This window comes from Hyla sarda, chromosome 4 (assembly GCF_029499605.1).
Source record: "Hyla sarda isolate aHylSar1 chromosome 4, aHylSar1.hap1, whole genome shotgun sequence".
Classification (NCBI taxonomy): domain Eukaryota; kingdom Metazoa; phylum Chordata; class Amphibia; order Anura; family Hylidae; genus Hyla; species Hyla sarda.
The window spans coordinates 383,723,697-383,745,046 of NC_079192.1; the positions used below are offsets into that span (position 1 = coordinate 383,723,697).

Genomic DNA, 21,350 nt, shown 5'->3' on the forward strand with positions numbered 1-21,350 from the left:
GCTTGGGTAAAAAAAAATTTTTGCCCAAAAACAGCACCACACCTGCCCTCAGGTTGCATGTGGTATTACAATTTGCCTCTATTCACCTTAATGGAACTGAGCTGCGATATAACCTAGAACCTAAGGACCTGGATGAGTATTTAGCTAAAACCATGTTCAGTTTTTCCCCCCTAACTATTGTTACAGAAAGATACCTATTTATCAGTCTCACCCCTGTACTGATCATTCGCTCGGAGGCTCTGACGGGAAGAGTAACACAGCATCAGCATGTTGTGCCATTTCTTTAGGTCAAAATGATGGACAGCACAACAAACCCTCAAGGGACCCAATGGTTCCCTCAGTCAGTAGAAGTCATCAGGGGCCATTTATGTTTGTCATGTGGCAGGCCAGACACTGCCATCCTGGTTTTTGGCATCATGGAAGCTATAATGCTGAAGCCTAGGACAGATTTTTCATAGAAACAAGAGGGGAGAGACCAATGGTTGGTGGGTATTATATATTTGCCCACATACCTCTTGACAAAGCCACTTAGGTGGTGAAACATTGAGGGGGCATTGTCTTCATTTTAACTTGCTGTGTTCATTATTCTCATGTAGTTAAGGGACATTTACTGCAGAGATGTCCCCTACACTCATTCAATACAACATGGAGCGATCATAGCCCAATAATTGAACTTCCACATAGAGAATTGTTGCACACAGTGTTTTTAAACGTGTGTGTTTTTTTTCTTTTTTCACTTTTTGGACCTAATAATTAAGTCTTGTTAAGGGTGCGTTCACATATACAGGATCCTGCGCCGATTTGATGCGCAGGATTTGTAACTGCCGATTAGAAGCTGTGCTCAGTCATTTAGTTTACATTGAAATCTGCAGCAGAAAATCCTGCGCATCAAATCCTGCGCATCAAATCTGCGTACGTGTGAACGTACCCTTAGGGGCTATTCACACGTACAGTATTCTGCGCATATTTCATGTGCAGGATTTTAAGTCATTCAGTTTACATTGAAATCTGCAGCAGAAAATCCTGCGCATCATATCTGCGCAGAATACTGTACGTGTGAATAGACCCTAAAGGGGTATTCCAGGAATCAAAAAATAGACCTTTTTTCTTTCAAAGACCTCTTGCTGTTTGTCTCCAGGTTGGGTGGGGTTCTGCAGCTCCGTTCCATTGAAGTGAATGGAACCAAGTTGTAGTACCACACCCAAAGTGGAGATAAAGAGGGCGCTGTCTGTGAAAGAAAAAAAATGCCTGTTTTTGATTCCTGGAATACCCCTTCAATAATTTATTAGTTTAAAGGGTGGGAACTAATGGGTCTTTTTTTACCACCTATTGGTGGTTTATTGTTTGTATAGGACAGATTTTTAGCTTAGCAAGGGATAGTTTTACAGCACTTACCTATTGCACAATGTGATACCCCATGTACACACATCATATTCTAAAAGTTAAGTGGGGGTTCATTGTTCCCTATACAGATGAAGCTGCAGTGCATGTGTTTTGGCCTCAGTTTCTTGCTATGGATCTGCCAAAGATAGCCAAGTGCAATGCTTGTCCTTCAAGAGACAATGGACCCCTGTTCTCATGCTTGGTGAGGGTGTCAGAGATCAGACCCCCACTGATCATATAATTATGACATATCCTGTGGATTGGTGATAAAGAGGTTATCCCAAAACAAAAACCGAAGTCCTGTCTTCAGACTTTGCCCTCTATGTCCTATTAGCCATAAAAGCTCTGCCTGTAACTTAGCCCTGAAAACAGGTTGCACGAGAAAGATAGTAGCTGTCCAGACTTTTTTTTTCACTGACCTCTACACAAGAGTCTTGGATACAGTTCATCAACCAAGTTCTAGTCAGTCTTCCATTGTTTTTGCCCAGTGCTGGATTTTGCTGGAGTTTTTTTTAAATCAATCAGTTTAAGTTATTGGAGCAAAAGACAACAATTTAAAGAAAATCAATTATTGAATAACTGAGCTGGGAACTTTTATTCTTCTTGTACCCCTTTTAGTGACTTTGATTATCCAGTGGCTCGATGTGACTCAGCTTGAGAAGAATGCAACGCTGCTTTTCCCAGAATGTATCAAGGTCAGCACCCGGGATAATGAATATTTTTTCTCCATGTTCCTTAACATCAGCGAGACTTTTAAGCTCATGGAACAGCTCGCCAACATCGCTATGAGACAGCTCCTGGACAATGAAGGCTTCTTGGAGGATCGTAACCTGCCCAAACCTACACGACCACTCAAAAACATCTCTGCTCTGAAGAGGTGTGTATGCTTTCAATGGCGGACTGGGTACTCTGTGTATAAATTACCCTGACTTGAGTTGGCTGAGTGTACATATGTTTAGTGCAGTGTTTTCCAACCAGGGTGCCTCCAGGTGTTGAAACATCTGAAGGCACCCTGGTTGGGAAACACTGGTTTAGTTAAACCACTTTGAGAAGGTCACCCAAAATTGCATTGTAAAGTGTAAAGGGTCTTCTCAAAGAAAACTGACTATGTATGGATGGTGGCCTAAATATATGTCACACAAAATCTGGTCTGGATAAGGGGGTGGTCTTTTGTAGAGGTTTCACTTTTTTTTTTATATATATATATATATCTTAAATGTCTTTCCAATCTTCTTTAGAGACCTGGATGCTCGGGCAAAGAACGAACAGTATCGTGCCACATTCCGACTTCCTAAGGATGAGAGGCTGGATGGACACACAGATTGTACATTGTGGACTCCATTTGCCAAGATGCATATCCCTGGTCAAATGTTTGTTTCCAATAACTACATCTGTTTTGCCAGCAAGGAAGAGGAGGCTTGTCACCTAATAATACCCCTTCGGGAGGTGAGCAGGGATCCTGACTTTGGTGCTATCATGTTGGGGGAAAACAGAACTCACTGGACATTCCCTGTAATTCATGCTTTTTCTTCCCTACCTTCTCGTAGAGCTCTGTCCTGTCTTTCGATGTGTGGTATGGGGGTGTGATGCAGGGCAAATGGAATTATCCTATGGGCAGATGGCATTAATCCCTTGTATTCATGATGCCAGGGCGTGGTTTATCCTCAATTCCACCCGAAGGTATACCACTGGATCCTGGGCTGGGCATTGGGGCATTTATGACTCGGACGCCAAGTTATGGATAACGGTAGCTTTACTGAGATTAGACAGGTGGAAAAGTCTATACAGTTCAGCCAGTCCATGGAGGTGACCAGTGACTCAGAGACCTTAAGGGACTTGTAGTAGATGGGGTCAATTTAATGCAGGCCACGTTGACTTGACAAATGATGACTGTGACTGACTTGACTTGTGACTGATGACTGACAACACTGTGACTGTGGCTTACTTCTAGCTTGTGGCTGCAGACTGGACTTGAGGCCTCCTATGACTCTGGACACACCATTAGGCACGACTTGACTGGACCTCAGCAGGAAGCAAGAGAGAGAGAGCTGAGGCTCCACCCAGGGCTTTTATGGGGGAGGCTCTGGGGGGATCCCATTGATCACTCTTAAGTCACCTGGTCGCTGATACCTCCTGGGTAATAATCACATGACAACTCCCATGGTAAACAGTCTTAAAGTGACAACGCTTTCTTCATCCATTACACAGTATGATACATAATAAACATATTTACATGGTGGACATATGCAAGGGGGGCCCAGGGGACACTGAAGGGAGGCTGTCTGACAGGGCAGTAAGGGTATGGGGTAACACCCTCCTGTACTGGGCCACCACAAACTCCCCCTCTTAAGCACAGCCGTCCTCGGCACCCAGTCCTGGAGGGCGTATGACTGGAAGTGGCCACTGGGGCCTAGACTGACAGTTCCTGGGCCATTATTATTGCCGAATGTCCTTCACAGGTCTGTATAGTTAACAACAACAGGGGATGAGTCCATGTAGAACTTTTGTGAAAATGTCCACACATGCTCCTTTGGGAAATAATAAACTGGTAAACACACAGGATTCATTACACTCTAGACACTGAAACACATTATTTGCGGATTGGGCTGCCATAGGCTATCTACCCAACGCCTTAGCTGCTTCAACAATAAGAACTGGGAATGTACATGTTACAGTCCTAACTAAGCATTTTGACTAGGTTATATATACATTATATAGACTGACTAATTTAATTGGACTATGTGTGATTCTGACAATTTTATACATGTATTTATTATTATTCCCTATATCTGGCTGGTAGTTGTCCTTGCGTCGACCTTTGGGATCTGCGCAACGCTACCACTGGAGAATCTGAAACCCTTGAGATTTCTGGAGCTCTTGGGACTTCTGGAGCTTCAGCTGGCTCTTCTTCAGCGAACTCAGGAGCTGGTATTAGTTCAGGACTGGCTAGACTCAGAGTCGCTGGCAGCTTTGCTGGAGAGGCTGGTGACAGGGTATGCACTCTGGAGACTGGTGTTTAGTTTGGAGCCAACGGTAACAAGACTGGAACTGGTGTGGAGAATAATGTGGGTTGAACCAGCCCCGGGGTTGGTGAGACACAGAAGATCACAGGCTGATTTGGAGAAAACATGGAGAAATCCATAGATGAGTGGATTCCTTTGCCTGGGACGTACTCTCTCACAGGTCTGACAGCTGGAGGAGGCGGTGCTGGGAGCACTGGTAGATCTTCTCTCAGACATAACTTGATTCGATTTCGGTGAACAACTTGTGGCTGGTACCCAGGCTTTTGTACTTTGTATACATTAGATTCCGGATAGGGTATGGCCGTCACCGTGTACGGTTCTGTATCCCAGATAGAGTCTTACTTGTGGATCCTATGAAACTTCCACAGTCAGACTTTATCGCCCAATTGAAGTGGTTTGGCAGAGGCATGACGGTTATAGTCCTCTTGTTGTTTCTGTTGAGCCTCGCCCATCTTCTTGCTAACAATTTCTTTGGCTTCCCTGATTCTTCTCTGGTGGTCAGAGACTCATTCCAGGAAGGCTTGCAGAGAATTGTTGAACAGGGCTTGGAGCCCAAATGTCCAATCTTTAGGCAGCTGCCCATAACGCCCCATCATCAAGTAGAAAGGGGTGTACCCCATAGATCAATGGACTGTGTTATTATAGATCTCCAATAGTTCGGGCAACAGTCAGGGCCACTCTTCCTGTCTTGACACAGAAGCTCGCAACATTTGGATAAAGACTTGATTGATGCATTCACACTCCTGGGGGTGGTAAGCAATAGTCCGGAGTTTCTTGCAGGCATGAAATTGACACAGCTCTTGGAAGAGTTGGGCCTCGAAGGCCGTTCCACAGTCCGTTAGGACAGACACCCAAGGGTTTGCACCCAATTGCAGTAAAACTTCTGGGCCGCTGTCTTGACTGTGAGGTCTTTAACGGGTACAATGAGAACCCATTTGGAGTAGTGACCCACCATGGTGAGAGCATAAGTGTACCCGGACCGGGTAGGAGACAATTTGAAATGGTCTAGCGCGACCAACTGGTTAGGCCTTTCGCTCTGGATGGAATGGAGGGGTGCTCTTGCGTCCTTGCGCACATTCTTGATGACGTTACAGACTGCACATTCGTTGCACCATTTCTCAACGTCGCTCCAATAGAATCTTCGTCTGACAGTAGCTTTGGTCTTGTGGACTCCAAAGGGTCCCGACTTATCATAGTATGCGTTGAGGACCATCGCCGCGTCTCTCCGGGGAACCAGAATCTGATGAAGTCATTCACCAGAGACCGGATCCAAAGAATTTCAGTACAACAGTCCTTTGTGTACAAACAGTCGCTTCCTCTGGCGCCACAGACGTTTCAGCTCGTAGTCACACTGGGCCCGGCGTAGACGGCTTGGTACTTTTTTCGCCAGAAGGTAATGCAACAGATCCCCCATGACTCGACTTTTGTCTTGAAGAATCTTCCAGGTGTAAAGGTCTTCTTTAACCATTTCGGACCTGGGTTCACCATCCATGAGGGCGGTCATAACATTCTGGTTCACGAACCGTTGATAGAATGGGGGCATCTCAATGTCTTCCCACACGTCTTCAACGGGGGGCTCTTCGCCAGCGGTCATCCGAGACAGTACATCGGCATTGACATTTGTCTTGTCGCTTCTGTACTTGATGGTGAAACTGTAGTTGGCTAATCTTGAAGCCCAACGCTGTTCAATGGCACCCAACTTGGCAGTGTTCAGGTGGGCCAACGGGTTATTGTCCGTGTAGACAGTGAATGGCGTGGCAGCAAAATAGTCTTAGAACTTTTCGGTCACGGCCCGTACAGGCCGAGAGGTTCCAACTTGAAGTAACTGTAATTTGCATTGTTCTTCTCTGCTCCTCGCAGCTTATGACTGGCATAGGCAATTACTCGCTTTTGCCCCTCTTGGACTTTGGACAGGACAGCCCCCAGACCTTCGAAACTGGCATCAGTATACAGCCGGAATGGCTGACTGTAGTCTGGATACGCCAAGATGGGGGATTCTGTCAGCAGATGTGTAAGAGCTCGGAATGCTGTCTCTTGCTCTTCGGCCCATTCAATAGGTAGTCTTCCATTGTAGTTCTCCTTCACCATACCCCGTAACAGAGCTGTGAGGGGTTCTGCAATCTGGGTGAAGTGGGGAATATAGCGGCGGTAGTAGCCGGCAAATCCCAGGAAGCTCCTGACATCTTTCACCGTGCACGGGGTAGGCCAGTTCTCTACAGCTTCCACCTTTTCAGGATTGGGCTGTACTCTCTGCACTGGCAGCAAGTAGTGGACCTGAGGTTTGAGCAAGTTACACTTGGACGGTTTAATCTTTAATCCATGCTTGATTAATACTTGGAAGATGTCTAACAGATGACTGAGGTGTTCCTGGAAGGACTTGGAATACACAATTAAATCATCCAGGTACAATAGGACACTGAAAATTCAGATGGCTCAGGCACCTTTCCATCAGATGCTGGAACGTAGCATGGGCATTGCACAGCCCAAACGGCATACTTTTTAAACTCGAACAGTCTTATGGGTGTCATAAACGCAGTCTTCTCCCGATCCTCCACGGCCATGGGCACTTGCCAATATGCCCTGGTTAAGTCTAGGGTGGAGAAGTAAGCTGCTGACCCGAGGGCTGTGAGTGACTCCTCAATCCTTGGCAAAGGATAAGCGTCTTTACGGGAGACATTGTTCAGTTTCCTGTAATCAACACAGAAGCGGATGGTTCCATCTTTCTTCTTAAACAGGACAAATGGCGCCGCCCAGGAGCTCTTACTTTCTTGAATCACATCTGCCAGCATCTTCTTGACAGTCTGATACATGCCTGGCGTGACCGGATAGTGTCTTTCCTTGATAGGTGAGCTATCACCTGTAAGGATTCGGTGCTGGATCATTGAAGTATGCCCAAAGTCTGTGGCCACCAGACGTTCTGTCGCAATGTCCTTTGACTCTAGGAGGTACAGCTGGGCTACAGGAGTGTATTTGGGCAAGACAGTAGCAGAATCAGACAGGTTTATTAACCGCAACGGGACTCTCCCATTGGTGACAGTGACAAGGCTTCTCACAGCTCAAACAAGAGCATGATCTTCCAATTGCAGAGGTTCGACCAGGGCTTCATAGTCCCTATTCTTGACTCCAGGACGTGCACAACACCAGATGATGGTCTCCGTGTTGAGTTGGAAGGTCACCGACCTGATGTCTTGAACTCGTACTCTGCAGATTTCACCTTGCTTGCTAGCAAACTTCTGCTCCGCCTGTAGAACTTTCAAGTGGTGGTGCTGCACAGCCCGCTGGCCTGAAGGGGACAGATGGAAGGCAAGGCATCTAATATTACAGCAAAACAATATTTCATAATGTTCATCCCCAATATAAACTCAGCAGACCCCTTATCTGTCACATTAGTTACAATCACTCCCTGCTAAGTACATGCTTTCCCAACTGAATAGTTGACCTCCAGTATCCATGTCTGGGGACTGGTTGCCCATTACCCGCAACTACTCGGAAGTTAACATCATCAGGCTCACACAATAAACTAGCATCCCAATGCTTATAGAAAACACTTTTAGGTATAGTAGACACTTGTGACCCTGTATCTAACAACGCCTCCAACAGTACACCTTCTACAACAATTTTTACATAGGGGCAGGAGGCTACACCTGACTTAGATCGTTCGGGGATTGGACCTGATGACTGCTTTCCTGAGGGCCGGTCCTCTACCTCAGGGGAAATCTGTTTAAATCCCAGCACTGCGTTTTCCAATGTCTTGATTTATTACAGTAAGTGCAAAAGGGCCTTTGAGTCCCAGAGGGTCTATTGGGTGGAGGATTGCTGCAATTGAAATTGCGGGGAGCAGGAGCAGGGGCAGGTTTTTTTAGGCAAGAGCGGTTCACGGTCCACTCCTTCACAGCCTTAGTCAATTGTTCAATGTCCTGCCTAAGGCTGGGTCCACACTACCTTTTGTCCCATACGGGAGCGCATACGGCAGGGGGGAGCTAAAAGCTCGCGCTCCCGTATGTGACCGTATGCGCTCCCGTATGCCATTCATTTCAATGAGCCGACCGGAGTGAAACGTTCGGTCCGGTCGGCTCATTTTTGCGCCATATGCGCTTTTACAACCGGACCTAAAACCGTGGTTGACCACAGTTTTAGGTCCGGTTGTAAAAGCGCATACGGCGCAAAAAGGAGCCGACCGGACCGAACGTTTCACTCCGGTCGGCTCATTGAAATGAATGGCATACGGGAGCGCATACGGTAACATACGGGAGCGCGAGCTTTTAGCTCCCCCCTGCCGTATGCGCTCCCGTATGGGACAAAACGTAGTGTGGACCCAGCCTAACACTCTGTAAATCTGAGGCTGCGGAGGCTGGCAGAGGACACTGGTGTGGGGGTTGGTGACGGTGGTGGTATAGGTCTGGCTACTGCTCCTAATGGCTCTTGAACAGGTGTAAGGAGTGTACAAACGTCCTCTAACTCAGTCCTGGAATCAATCACTTATCTTTTGAAAGCGGAGAATGACATGTTGGGGTTTTGGACCACTAACATTCTCAGCTGGGCTTTGTCCCATTTATTATGAGCCCCATCAATAAATCTGTCCATTAACACATTGTTGCCCTGCTCGGGAGTTATACCATCTTATATTTGGACAGTCTCTAGGGCATTCTGTAGGGCTACGGCACATGCTCTCAAGGTCTCACCTGGCTTTTGTCACCTTTCATACAGCCGGAGACGTACCTCTGATGGAGAATGTGACTCAAATACCTGGTACAGTCCTTCAAAGATCTGCTCTACAGTCGCCTTCTCAGAGGCTGGCCAGGTGCAGACTTCCTCTAATGCTGGTGCCTCAAGTTGTCCTATGAGCAATTGCACCTGTTGGTTAGGAGGGAAAGAGTATAAGACAAACAAACTCTGGATCTCTCTTTGAAATCCCTCAAGGTGAAGGGGTCTCCATTGTACGTAGGGAGGAAAGGGTTCCCCATGAATACCGGTACAGACGCAGGAACACCAGGACTGTTGATGCTGACTGCAGGCTGGGCGGGCAAGATCCTGGCTGCTGGGGCAGGTGATGACCTCGCTGCAGGAGATGAAGGGGCATCGCCTGGTTGATCTGGAGAGGTGGGTTCTGACATCCTGTTGAATTTTTAGTGCGCTGTCGCTCTAAGGGAAATAAGGTGCTTTTTCATTTTAAGATGCTTACTGCAGCGGCTTTGACTTGATTAATGGGGGTACTGTAATGGATGCTCCCCCTCTATTTTGCAGGCACCTGGTTGTGAATAGTCTTGCGACCAGACTTGCAGGCACTAACGGGTTAATACTGACAGCTGCAGGCACCGGAGACTTAATACTGACAATCGTTGGTGTTTGCAGAGTCTGTGCTGCAGCGTGTGCTTGACAGATGACGAGCGCAGCAGCCGGGGCTTTCAATATGGCTGCGCACAGGGAACTTCCGGTTTTGTTCTGGTCCGCAAAATCTTCCCCTGTGCAACACAGGGCAGCTCTTTGGTTCCTCCTCGCTGTTCTGAAGAGGCGTCACTGCTGGGGACTGACAGGGCGGAGCTGCGACCGCTCGCTCGCACGCACGGGAAACAACGGACCAAATTAAAGGGGTACTCAGGTGAAAACCTTTTTTCTTTTAAATCAACTGGTGGCAGAAAGTTAAACATATTTGTAAATTACTTCTATTAAAAAATCTTAATCCTTCCAGTACGTATTAGCTGCTGAATGCTACAGAGGAAATTCTTTTCTTTTTGGAACACTGATGACATCACGAGCACAGTGCTCTCTGCTGACATCTCTGTCCATTTTAGCAACCATGCATAGCAGATGTATGCTAAGGGCAGCATGGTGGCTCAGTGGTTAGCACTGCTGCCTTGCAGTGCTGGGGACTCGGGTTCAAATCCCACTAAGGACAACAATAAATAAAGTGTTATTATTATTATAATAACGTCAGCAGAGAGAACTGTGCTCGTGATGTCATCAGAGAGCATTCCAAAAACAAAAGAATTTCCTCTGTAGTATTCAGCAGCTAATAAGTACAGGAAGGATTAAGATTTTTTAATAGAAGTAATTTACCAATATGTTTAATGTTCTGCCACCAGTTGATTTAAAAGAAAAAAGGTTTTCACTGGAGTACCCCTTTAACCCTTTCAGGTACCACCTCTATACAGTTCACACAGTTCACAGTAGCAGATAAGTCTTTTCTTCACCTCCCCCTCTATTTCACAAACGCCTCGGGTAAAACACTTTCTACTGATAGAGTTCCGTACACTTTCTTGTGCAACTTTTATTCGCATCGGCATGCGATTTTCACTGACAATACTGGACACAGTTCAGACTGGGGGGAGGACTTGTCGCATAAAGCACACACCCGTATCCTGTTCATAGGACGCCAAAAGTTTGGTATGAGGGTGTGATGCAGGGCAGATGGCATTAACCCTTGTATTCGTGACGCCAGGGCGTGGTTTCTCCTCAATACCACCTGAAGGTGTACCGCTGGATCCTGGACTGGGCACTGGGGCAATAATGACTCCGACGCCAAGTTACGGATAATGGTAGCTTTACTGAGGTTAGACAGGTGGAAAAGTCTATACAGTTCAGCCAGGTCCACAGAGGTGACCAGTGACCAGTTGGGAATTGTAGTAAATGGGGTCAATTTAATACAGGCCACATTGACTTGACAAATGATGACTGTGACTGACTTGACTTGTGACTGATGACAACACTGTGACTATGGCTTACTTGTGGCTGCAGACTGGACTTGAGGCCTCCTATGACTCTGGACACACACTTGACTTGACTGGACCTCAGCAGGAAGCAAGAGAGAGAGAGCAGAGGCTCCACCCAGGGCTTTTATGGGGGAGACTCTGGGGGGATCCCATTGGTCACCCTTAAGTCACCTGGTCACTGATACCTCCTGGGTAACAATCACATGACAACTCCCATGGTAAACAGTCTTAAAGTGACAACGCTTTCTTCACATATTACACAGTATAACACATATTAAACATATTTACATGGTGGACATATGCAAGGGGGGCCTAGGGGACACTGAAGGGAGGCTGCCTGACAGGGCAGCAAGGATACGAGGTAACACCTCCGGTACTGGGCTCCCACAGGTGTCTTTTCCCTCCTCACTCTCTCACGCTAACATGGCTGTGAAAGCTGTTATTTCGATACAGCATGGGCTTAAAGGGGTATTCCGGAATTTCTTTTTTATTTGACTATGCTACAGGGGCTGTAAAGTTAGTGTAGTTTATAATATAGTGTCTGTACCTGTGTTTCATGGTGGTCTCGCAATTCTTATGTGATCTTTTCCCCAAAGTTTACTTTAAACAGCATACAAAATGACTGGTGTCTCAGGTTTTCCCAGGTTGTAGTGCAGCTCAAGACAATACTTCACTATTCAGGTGATCAGACGGTGCGAATCTGTGCTTTAATGGGTGGAGCGAGAAAAAATTTAGTTTTACAACTGCTGGAGGCACCCTGGTCAGAAAACACTGGTCTATTGCATTGAAGAGATCAAAGGTTGTATTTCAATGGGTGGGGTGGCTGATGTGTGGGAGGGAGAAATGTGACCTCACACTTACAAACAAGGAATTATAGGATTTGTAGTTTAAGCAAATTAACTTCAACAGGAAAGATAGCCTCAGCGGAGATTATGGTAATCTCACAACATAGCCATTTAGCCCCAAGATAAGCATGGATCCTTCCTATGCATGTCCATTACTGTCTGGCAGGTATGTACTAAAATCACCTTATTGTGGATAACCCCTTTAACTACTGGGGTTGGAGCATAGTTGTACTTATGGGGCCAAGCATATTTAAATGGGCACTGTCAGATACAAAAACTTTTGAAATGTTGTAAAGCATGTATAACCAATAGGTTTTGCAATTGCTTTCATTAGAAAATGTTCAGTATTTCATACTGAAAAATCCAGTCAAACAACTGCCCCCCCCCCTGCCTGCTTGGACACATACTAGTCCTGCTGTGTCGTGCACCATCTTCCTTGATTGACAGATGTGAGCGCAGGGTTCAAAGCTGGAGGAAAAATCCTCCCACTGTCATCTTGTGTACCGCTACTGTCAGTGACTACAAGCTGTGAGTTGTAGTTTTGCTAATGCTAGGGGAGATGTGAGCAGACAGCATACTGAGGGGGCGGAGACCTGCACAGTGAGGCCACGCCCCTCCCTTTGAGAGGAATTCAGACTAGTGAACTAAATTAAAAGTTTAATAAAAAAAAAAAGGTGCTAGACAAATACAAATGAGATGTATATGGTCAGGATTAGGTACTGAGTGATATATAATAAAAAAAGTTTTTTTGTTGGATCTGATGGGTACGCTTTAAGGGCTACCACCCCAACTCTGGTGAGGTGCAGTTACACTATGTATACAGGTCACTGAAAGAAAATGACATTATTACTGTCATCTTCTTGTGCTTAAAGGGAACCAATCATCAGATTTTACCCTATATAACGCTTGGCAAAGCGTTATATAGGGTAAAATCTTTATTTTCACCATTCCCGGGGGATGCTCCTGCCCCCAGGGATGGTGAAGATATGAAGTTATAAACTGGTCACCGCCGCCGCCGTAAGTAGTCACCTGAGCGGGGAGCTCCACTCACCAACTCCCGTTCTTCGGCCGGGAGCGACACCCCCTCCGCTTGATTGATGGGCCGCGTCATTGTTCCGCTCACTGAACAGACGGAGCAGAGCTATGACGCTGCCCATCAATCAAGCGGAGGGGGCGTCGCTGCCGGCCGAAGAACGGGAGTAGGGGAGAAGAGCTCCCCGCCCAGGTGACTACTTACGGCGGCGGCGGTGACTAGTTTATAACTTCATATCTTCACCATCCCTGGGGCAGGAGCGTCCCCCGGGAATGGTGAAAATAAAGATTTTACCCTATATAACACTTTGCCAAGCGTTATATAGGGTAAAATCTGATGATTGGTTCCCTTTAAGCGATGATGTCACTATTCACATTGTCCCTGTATTGTGACATCCTTATGTGAATTTATTTTTAGCTGTACTATCATTTAGCATTTTCCCTGATATGTGAGATCACTGTTTGCATTATCCCTGTCCTGTTTTTACCCTGTGACATCACTATGTGCATTATTTGTGTAATGCGATCTTAGTGTACGCATTTTGATTCTTCTGACTCCTCTGAGTGCATTATTACGGTACTGTGACCTTGCTGTGTGCATTATGTATGTACTGTGACATCACTGTTTGCATTATTTCTATGCTGTGATTTTATGGAAAGCAAAATAATCAATAATACAATACATAACAGATAGTTATAGGAAAGTTGGACCACATTCCAAAGTTTGCTATTGACCCCGTGATTACTTGCGACGCATTTGCTCTTCACTGATGTATGACCTTATGTGTGAATAATACATGTGTGCAGGATTAGATTACACAGTGATTTTGTTTGCAGCATACTGCTTCACATAGATCTCCATAGAAACTGTATCTATGAAATAGTAGATTTGTAAAGTTGTTTTATTCTTAATTTTTACTTTGATTGGAAAGGTGCACATATCCTTTTAAGATAGAAAAAAAATACCAGGTCAAGTAATTTATTGGATTCTAATGGGTGCGTTGTCTGAACGGCAGGTTACCATAGTGGAGAAGGCCGATAGTTCCAGCGTGCTACCCAGGCCATTGTCCATCAGCACTAAAGGAAAAATGACCTTTCTCTTCGCCAATCTTAAAGACAGGAACTTCCTGGTTCAGCGCATCTCGGATTTCTTGCAGAAGACGTCATTGCAGAGGGCTGAAGGAGACAATGGTGGGGACCAAAGAGCTGCCGTGCGGAAAGGAAGCAGCGGGAATGGCGCATATGAGGTGCAGATTGCTGCTTATTACCATATTAAGCACCTTTCCATTAATAAATATAAAGAACATTGGGGGAGATTTATCAAAACATGTCCAGGGGAAAAGTTGCTGAGTTGCCCATAGCAACCAATTAGATCGCTTCTTTCATTTTTCAAAGGCCTTTGAAAAATGAAAGAAGCGATCTGATTGGTTTCTACAACTTTTCTCCTGGACATGTTTTGATAAATCTCCCCCAATGTTCTTTATATTTATTATGAAAGAAGCGCAACTCAGCAACTTTTCCCCTGGACAGGTTTTGATAAATCTCCCCTATAGTGTTTTCCTGCTGTGGGGAACAAAGAACAAATTAGAAGTACATTTCTCAGATATAGTATTGAATGCGAGATTAGTGGTAGTGCCAGACCAGCCGACTTTCACATAAGTTATGTTTTGCAAGCAACTTTTGGCTTTTATTTTTAAATAAATGTGTTCTTACACTGTCTTTTTGATAGGCAACAAGGCTTGTTGTCAGTAGTCCAATTGGTGATGGACCCAGCAATCCTCAGAAGACTAACAGTACAGAGGCTCCTACAACCTCTCACGGGCTACTAAAACTCTTCCCAAGAGAAGGCAGTGAAGAACTAGGTCCTAAATGGGTAATGGATACTTGCTCTTGTTGTGGTAGTTGGGTTCTCATTACTATTTGCCCTCCCTCTGCATGCCTTCATACAGATTAAAATGTACCCCTACACAGAAAGGAGACCTAAAAATGTTAAAGGGTACTCCGGCGCTAAGACATCTTATCCCCTATCCAAAGTATAGGGGATAAGATGCCTGATCGCCGGGGTTCCGCTGCTGGGGACCCTCGTGATCTTGCACGCAGCACCCCGTTAGAATCAGTCCCTGGAGCATGTTCGCTCCGGTTCTGATTACTGGCGATCACGGGGGCCGGAGCATTGTAACGTCACGGCCCCGCCTCCGTGTGAAGACATGCTCCGCCCCCTCAATGCAAGCCTATGTGAGGGGGCGTGATAGCTGTCACGCCCCCTCCCATAGGCTTGCATTCAGGGGGGGGATGGGGTGGATGCTTCACTACACCAGAATTGCAGCCCTCTTATTCTCATTATCAGTGGTGCTTCTGGAGGTCTGATCCACACTGATCAGAAAGTGATGCCATGTCCTAGTGATCTGCCATAACCTTATAAGATGGGATTACATTTTTGGTAATGAAGATAACTTTGTATTTTAACTAAAGCTTATCATTAAGTACTATGATAAAGTAATTAGATGCAAAAATGGTTGTGTGTTGCTTTTACATTTTCCTAGTTACACAGATTAATTTGACTTTGTGTAGGCCAAGGAGAAGATGAAGGAAGAGTCCTGGAACATTCACTTCTTTGAATACGGTCGTGGTATGTGCATGTATCGAACATCTAAGACCCGGGAACTGGTGCTGAACGGGATTCCGGAGAGCCTGCGAGGAGAGCTCTGGCTCTTGTTCTCAGGTCAGCAATAAACCTTCAGAAAATTAAGGATGGCTTATGAATGCGTGTATTCCAGTAAGTGTTGAAATGAGAGAAGAACTTGCTAAGAAAATCCACCATGTAGCTAAGGAAAGAAAAGAGTCCCCTGCAACCTATTAGTCCTGTGCTTTTTCCTTTCTTTAAATATGTACGATCATCGAGAACAGGGAGGTCTATTCCAGTGACTATAGGCCTTTACCTGTTTGTCCGGAAGCATTTCCCCATATTGTGAATATCCTCAGGATAAATAATCAGTGTAGGTCATATACAGAAATATAGCAGTGGGCCAAAAGCTGCTTTTGATTAAAATTTTGTTTACAAAAGTCAAGGTGTGACGATCTCCTTGGACTTGGATTTTGCACTTCGAATATTTTAAAAACAAAACAAATCGCAGTCATATTTGTTAGATTTGAATTCTGGCAAAAATACTCTACACAGGACTATTTACATCTGTATAAGGATGTTCAGGGATTGTCCAAGACGAGTGTCTAAGGCTATGTTAAACAGTAGAATTTCTGTGCTTCCGCTTAGATTCCATTCTGCGTTCCTGGCACTGTACTTTTTAGAGTTTGTGAAATGTGCTCAGAATTTGGCCTGAATTTATGCGAAATTTCTTGCATTCAACACACAGATTTTGGATGGAATTCAGAGTCCCGTTGACTTCTATGAACTCTACTAAGGAATCCTGCAAAAACTATACACAGGTTCCAATTTTTTGCAGAATCCGGAATGCAGAATTTCTTTAGCAGAAAATGTTGTTGTGTTAATGGGACAGCGGAAATTCCATTCACTACAATGTTAAATTCTTATAGCAGAATTTCCAAACAAAATTTTTGCTCAGAATTCTGCATGGAAATTCGGCTGAGGCTGTAAACGGATTTCACGGATGTGCACATTACAGCAGAATCCCATTGAAATCAGTGGGACTCTGCTGCAGTTATAATTTTGATAACACTTCTGCAGAAGCCTATGAGACCTATTCAGTTGCGATCGCTTTTACCAGGATTTTTATTTATTTCTTCCCTCATTTTACAACTATAGGGGCCTTAAATGAGATGGCAACACACCCGGGCTATTATTCCGACCTGGTTGAGAAATCCACTGGAAAATGTAACCTCGCAACAGATGAGATTGAACGAGACCTCCACCGTTCAATGCCAGAGCATCCTGCATTCCAGAATGAACTAGGAATAGCTGCGTTACGCCGCGTGTTGACAGCATATGCTTTTCGCAACCCTAATATAGGGTACTGCCAGGTAGGGTGAAACAGTGGGTTTCATCAAAATAGTATCTCGTGAACACCTCTATAAGCCCAGTGTTTCCTTTATCCCACTTCTGCTGGATTTCTGCCCATTACCTCCGGGTTCCACTCTAGCAAACATTTTGTCTCGGCTTTTAGAGAGAGTATACCAACCCCCCCATGCCATTTAATTTAGCAGGATTTGGCAGGACCTGCTGTATGTTCTGTGACCGCCCACAACTTTTTTTTATTAGGCCCCTCTAGCCCAGTCTATATGATATAAGTACTGTTCACAATAAAGTCATAAAACAGCCTTTAAATTCCCACCAGTGTTATTACTAATGTTACTCAAACTTTTTTTTTTACTTTTCACTGCACAAACATGTATTTCAAATGATGTTACGTATTGTATACTACTATGTGCAGTAAAGTTCTAATATACTCTAGATGCCAGCAGTAACTTCTGTTATGTTCCCTTTGCAGGCTATGAATATAGTGACCTCTGTTCTGCTTCTTTACTGTAATGAGGAAGAGGCATTTTGGCTGCTGGTGTCCCTATGTGAGCGCATGCTTCCAGATTATTACAATACTCGGGTTGTTGGTAAGAGAATTACATCTGTCGCTCTTTATGTTCCTTCAGGGAACTTGCGTTGATTTATTGGAGAATTGATATACAGCTGCTCCCTAATATAGAATTATCCAGTAGTGAAGTAGTAAAACTCTGGGTAATAATCCCTTGAATCTTTGCCTTTAGCCAGACTGCAGTCTCTTATGTCAGCCTGTGTTGGCTGTTCTATAAACTGAATACAAGCATGTCTGCTTTTTTGCAAAAGGGTGAAATCCCTGGAAAATGTTTGACATAATAATCATGCTGCAGATTTGAAAAGACAGATATTTTTCTAATGTTTAAAAAAATACCATGAACTAGCATTAGAATTTACTGAAATTTACTGAAATAGCATCAAGTTTACAACAAGATGCTGAAAAGGGCCACATTTACTAATACAAGGGCAGATTATAATATCAGAGGATGCAGACAAGCCACCATGTTTTACTCGGGACATTTATCGGGACAAGCGTTCTTATGAATGCTCATTCAGCCAATAATCGGCCCCTCCTAAATAGGATACTTATCAGATGTGAATTTAGTCTTGCTGTGAAAATTATGTTTGTAAGTAGAGATGAGCGAACTTACAGTAAATTCGATTCGTCACGAACTTCTCGGCTCGGCAGTTGATGACTTTTCCTGCGTAAATTAGTTCAGCCTTCAGGTGCTCCGGTGGGCTGGAAAAGGTGGATACATTCCTAGGAAAGAGTCTCCTAGGACTGTATCCACCCTTTTCCAGCCCACCGGAGCACCGGAAAGCTGAACTAATTTATGCAGGAAAAGTTATCAACTGCCGAGCCGAGAAGTTGATGAGAAGTTGAGATGAGTGAATTTACAGTAAGTTCGATTCGTCACGATTTGTAAGCGTTCAGTATTACTTTTCCAATTGACATTCTCGTTCCCCATGGTTACCTGTACTACCTCTTTGGATTTTCAGGAGCCTTAGTGGACCAGGGTGTGTTTGAGGAATTGACACGTGAGTTCCTTCCGCAGCTGTCCGAGAAGATGCAGGAACTGGGAGTGATCTCCACCATTTCTCTGTCTTGGTTCCTCACCTTATTTCTTAGCGTCATGCCATTCGAGAGTGCAGTGGTGGTGGTTGACTGCTTTTTCTATGAAGGAATCAAACTGATACTACAATTGTCACTGGCTGTGCTGGAGGCCAACATGGATATCCTGTTAAACTCCAGTGATGAAGGTGAAGCCATGACTGTTCTTGGAAGGTAAGATTTGTCAATGCCTTTAGGGCTTATATAAGAAGAGAGCAAAAACCACAGATGAATAGGATTGTACTCCATATTGACAAAACAACCAAAGTTTACCAGGATATTTTAGCAATACATTATAATATCCTACTATGTTTAGGGGGTGATAAAAACGAATTTAAAGACTTTTCTTAATATGTTTAATTCTTTAACAGATATCTTGACAATGTGGTGAACAAGCAGAGCGTGTCGCCTCCAATCCCTCACCTGCACGCTCTTCTCACCAGTGGCGATGAACCTCCAGTTGAGGTCGAAATATTTGACCTCATCAAGGCGTCATATATGGTAATGTCTATAAAAGGGGTCCTCCAGGGAAATGCACTTATAAGACACTTATCCCCGATCCAAAAGATGTCTGATTGTTGAGTCTTTGACCGCTGGCGCTCCCCACGATCTCCGGTACGGGCCCGTCATACTTAACTGTCTTTAGTGTGCAAGTGATGGCCCACTCAGCCAATGACTGGCCGCAGCGATGTCCCCCCTCAGCTGGTAATTGGCTGAGCAGGCCATCAAAGTCTATCCTTAGCAGGATGTATTAACACTTCACTATTCTGATTACTGAAGACGTTTGCTATTTTTTCTTCTAGAAGTTTAGCAGCCTGAGAGCAGATGATATTGAGCAGATGCGGTTTAAGCAAAGGCTGAAGGTGATACAGTCTTTAGAGGATTCAGCAAAGAGAAGTGTGGTAAGGAAAAATATATGTACTTCACCTATATTTTATTTCCTAGACATTAGCCAGTCATTCAATATGATTGGTGTATAGTAGGATTAAAGGGGTATTCTGGGCAGGGGAAACTCCTCACTGTTGCATGTCTATATTAAAACTAAAGCACTTACTAATATACCCCCTTCCCGACCGATAACATACAGTTACGTCATGGGGCAGGTGAGGGAGTGGGGTCCGCACTATTAAGCAACAGGTGTCCACTGCTATCAGCAGCAGACATCTGACAGTAATGACGGACATTGGCAGTCATGCTGATGTCCATTATTTAACTTTTAAGATGCCACTATCAGTAGTGATTGTGGCATTTCAACAGTAAATCCATCTCATTTCTGGTGTCTAATAAAAATTTTAATTCCTCAAGCAGAGCAGAATTTTTCTGCAATATTCTACTGCATCAGTAGAGTCCCATTGATTTTAATGAGATTCTGCTGCACTGTGCACCCAGCAGAATTTCAGCAGCATATGTCTATTTTCTAAGTCCATACTTTCTGCAGATTCCATTCGGAAATCATTGCCATCTGTGACGGCCCATTTCTGAGCAGTCCTAGCCCACTCATCGGGCGCTGCAGGCCAGCTTGTCATCATGGGCAGGCACAGAGTTCCATGTAGCAGGCACAGAGTTCCATGTAGCAGGCACAGCAGACGTCCGGCCTGCTGTGCACAGCGCTCGCTCCCGCCTGTCTGATTGACAGGCAGGGAGCTGTGCTGTGCTTTTCAGTGTCCTGGCTGCACTGAAAAGCAGCCAGCCTGGCATGATTCCGAACTCTATGAGCTGGGACATGTAGGGAGACCCCTAGTGGTCAGTTTTTAAAAGTAAAAAATATACATATAAGGATACATTTTTGTTAATCACATGTTATTAGAAAGTGTTTTCTTCTACATTGATTAACAAAATATAAAAAAAATTGTGGTGACAGGTACTCTTTTAAGTCCCCTGCTCACAGTATCCTTGTCACTGCATAGTGTGGCTCCCACTTCGGATTACTCACAAAATTATGTATTTACATGATTGCCCATCTACTTGAATGGGTGCAATCTCATTTTACAGGGAAATATATGACCATACTCAGATTCCACAGGAATAGCTGCTTGAGTTTCATGGGTTTCAGCTGCCGGTTGATGGTCATTTGCATTGAGTAAGAAAGTTTGTTCTTTTTAATGGATAACGAGATAATATCCTTTACCTAAATGTACATATAGTAAACTATACTAGTAAGACAAAACCCTATGTAATCCTTCTCATACTTGCTTGTTAGGTGAGAGCAATTTCCACTGACCTTGGCTTCTCTATGGAAGAGCTTGAGGATATGTACGTTCTGTTCAAGGTGAGTGTGTATCGTGTTATTTGACCTCTGGTCCACACACTGTGCTTCCATACACCAGTGATTTAATTTGTCTGTAATGGCAGATTTATACCACCTGCTGCCAGTCTCTATACATGACACAAGGGACCATGTCAGCGTCTGACCAAGGCAGATATCATGTGTTTTTGGTCACTTTTCAGGTCTAGTTGTTGCAATTCTTGAGAAACCTACCATAATGGACAACACATCTCAAAAGTAAGAAAAAACCCATGTAGGGTAGGGTCACACGTAACGCATCAGCAGCGTATTTGATGCTGCGGATGCGCCACTGACCATCCCTAGTGTGAGCCTCCTGCATTGCCCATGTGTCCTGCGTTGTCTGCTCATACCAGCAATCCACCACTACAAGCAGATACACAAGGATCTAAGAGTCGCCCGCGCATGCACAGTTTACTCATTTACTCACTGCTCGC

At 44.7% G+C, this 21,350-nt stretch overlaps 1 protein-coding gene across 4 annotated transcripts in view; it reads left to right on the forward strand.

Annotated features, from left to right (window-relative positions):
* The window catches only part of TBC1D9B (TBC1 domain family member 9B), a 54,863-nt gene that overhangs the window by 16,871 nt on the left and 16,642 nt on the right, over positions 1-21,350 (forward strand). For all 4 annotated transcript variants that reach the window (XM_056516999.1, XM_056517000.1, XM_056516997.1 and 1 more), the window contains exons 5-15: positions 2,002-2,260; positions 2,622-2,829; positions 14,010-14,240; positions 14,723-14,866; positions 15,565-15,715; positions 16,775-16,989; positions 17,457-17,574; positions 18,518-18,803; positions 19,001-19,130; positions 19,433-19,531; positions 20,830-20,898. In XM_056516999.1, coding sequence (XP_056372974.1) covers positions 2,002-2,260; positions 2,622-2,829; positions 14,010-14,240; positions 14,723-14,866; positions 15,565-15,715; positions 16,775-16,989; positions 17,457-17,574; positions 18,518-18,803; positions 19,001-19,130; positions 19,433-19,531; positions 20,830-20,898 — 1,910 coding nt within the window. The remainder of the gene's footprint in view (positions 1-2,001; positions 2,261-2,621; positions 2,830-14,009; positions 14,241-14,722; positions 14,867-15,564; positions 15,716-16,774; positions 16,990-17,456; positions 17,575-18,517; positions 18,804-19,000; positions 19,131-19,432; positions 19,532-20,829; positions 20,899-21,350) is intronic.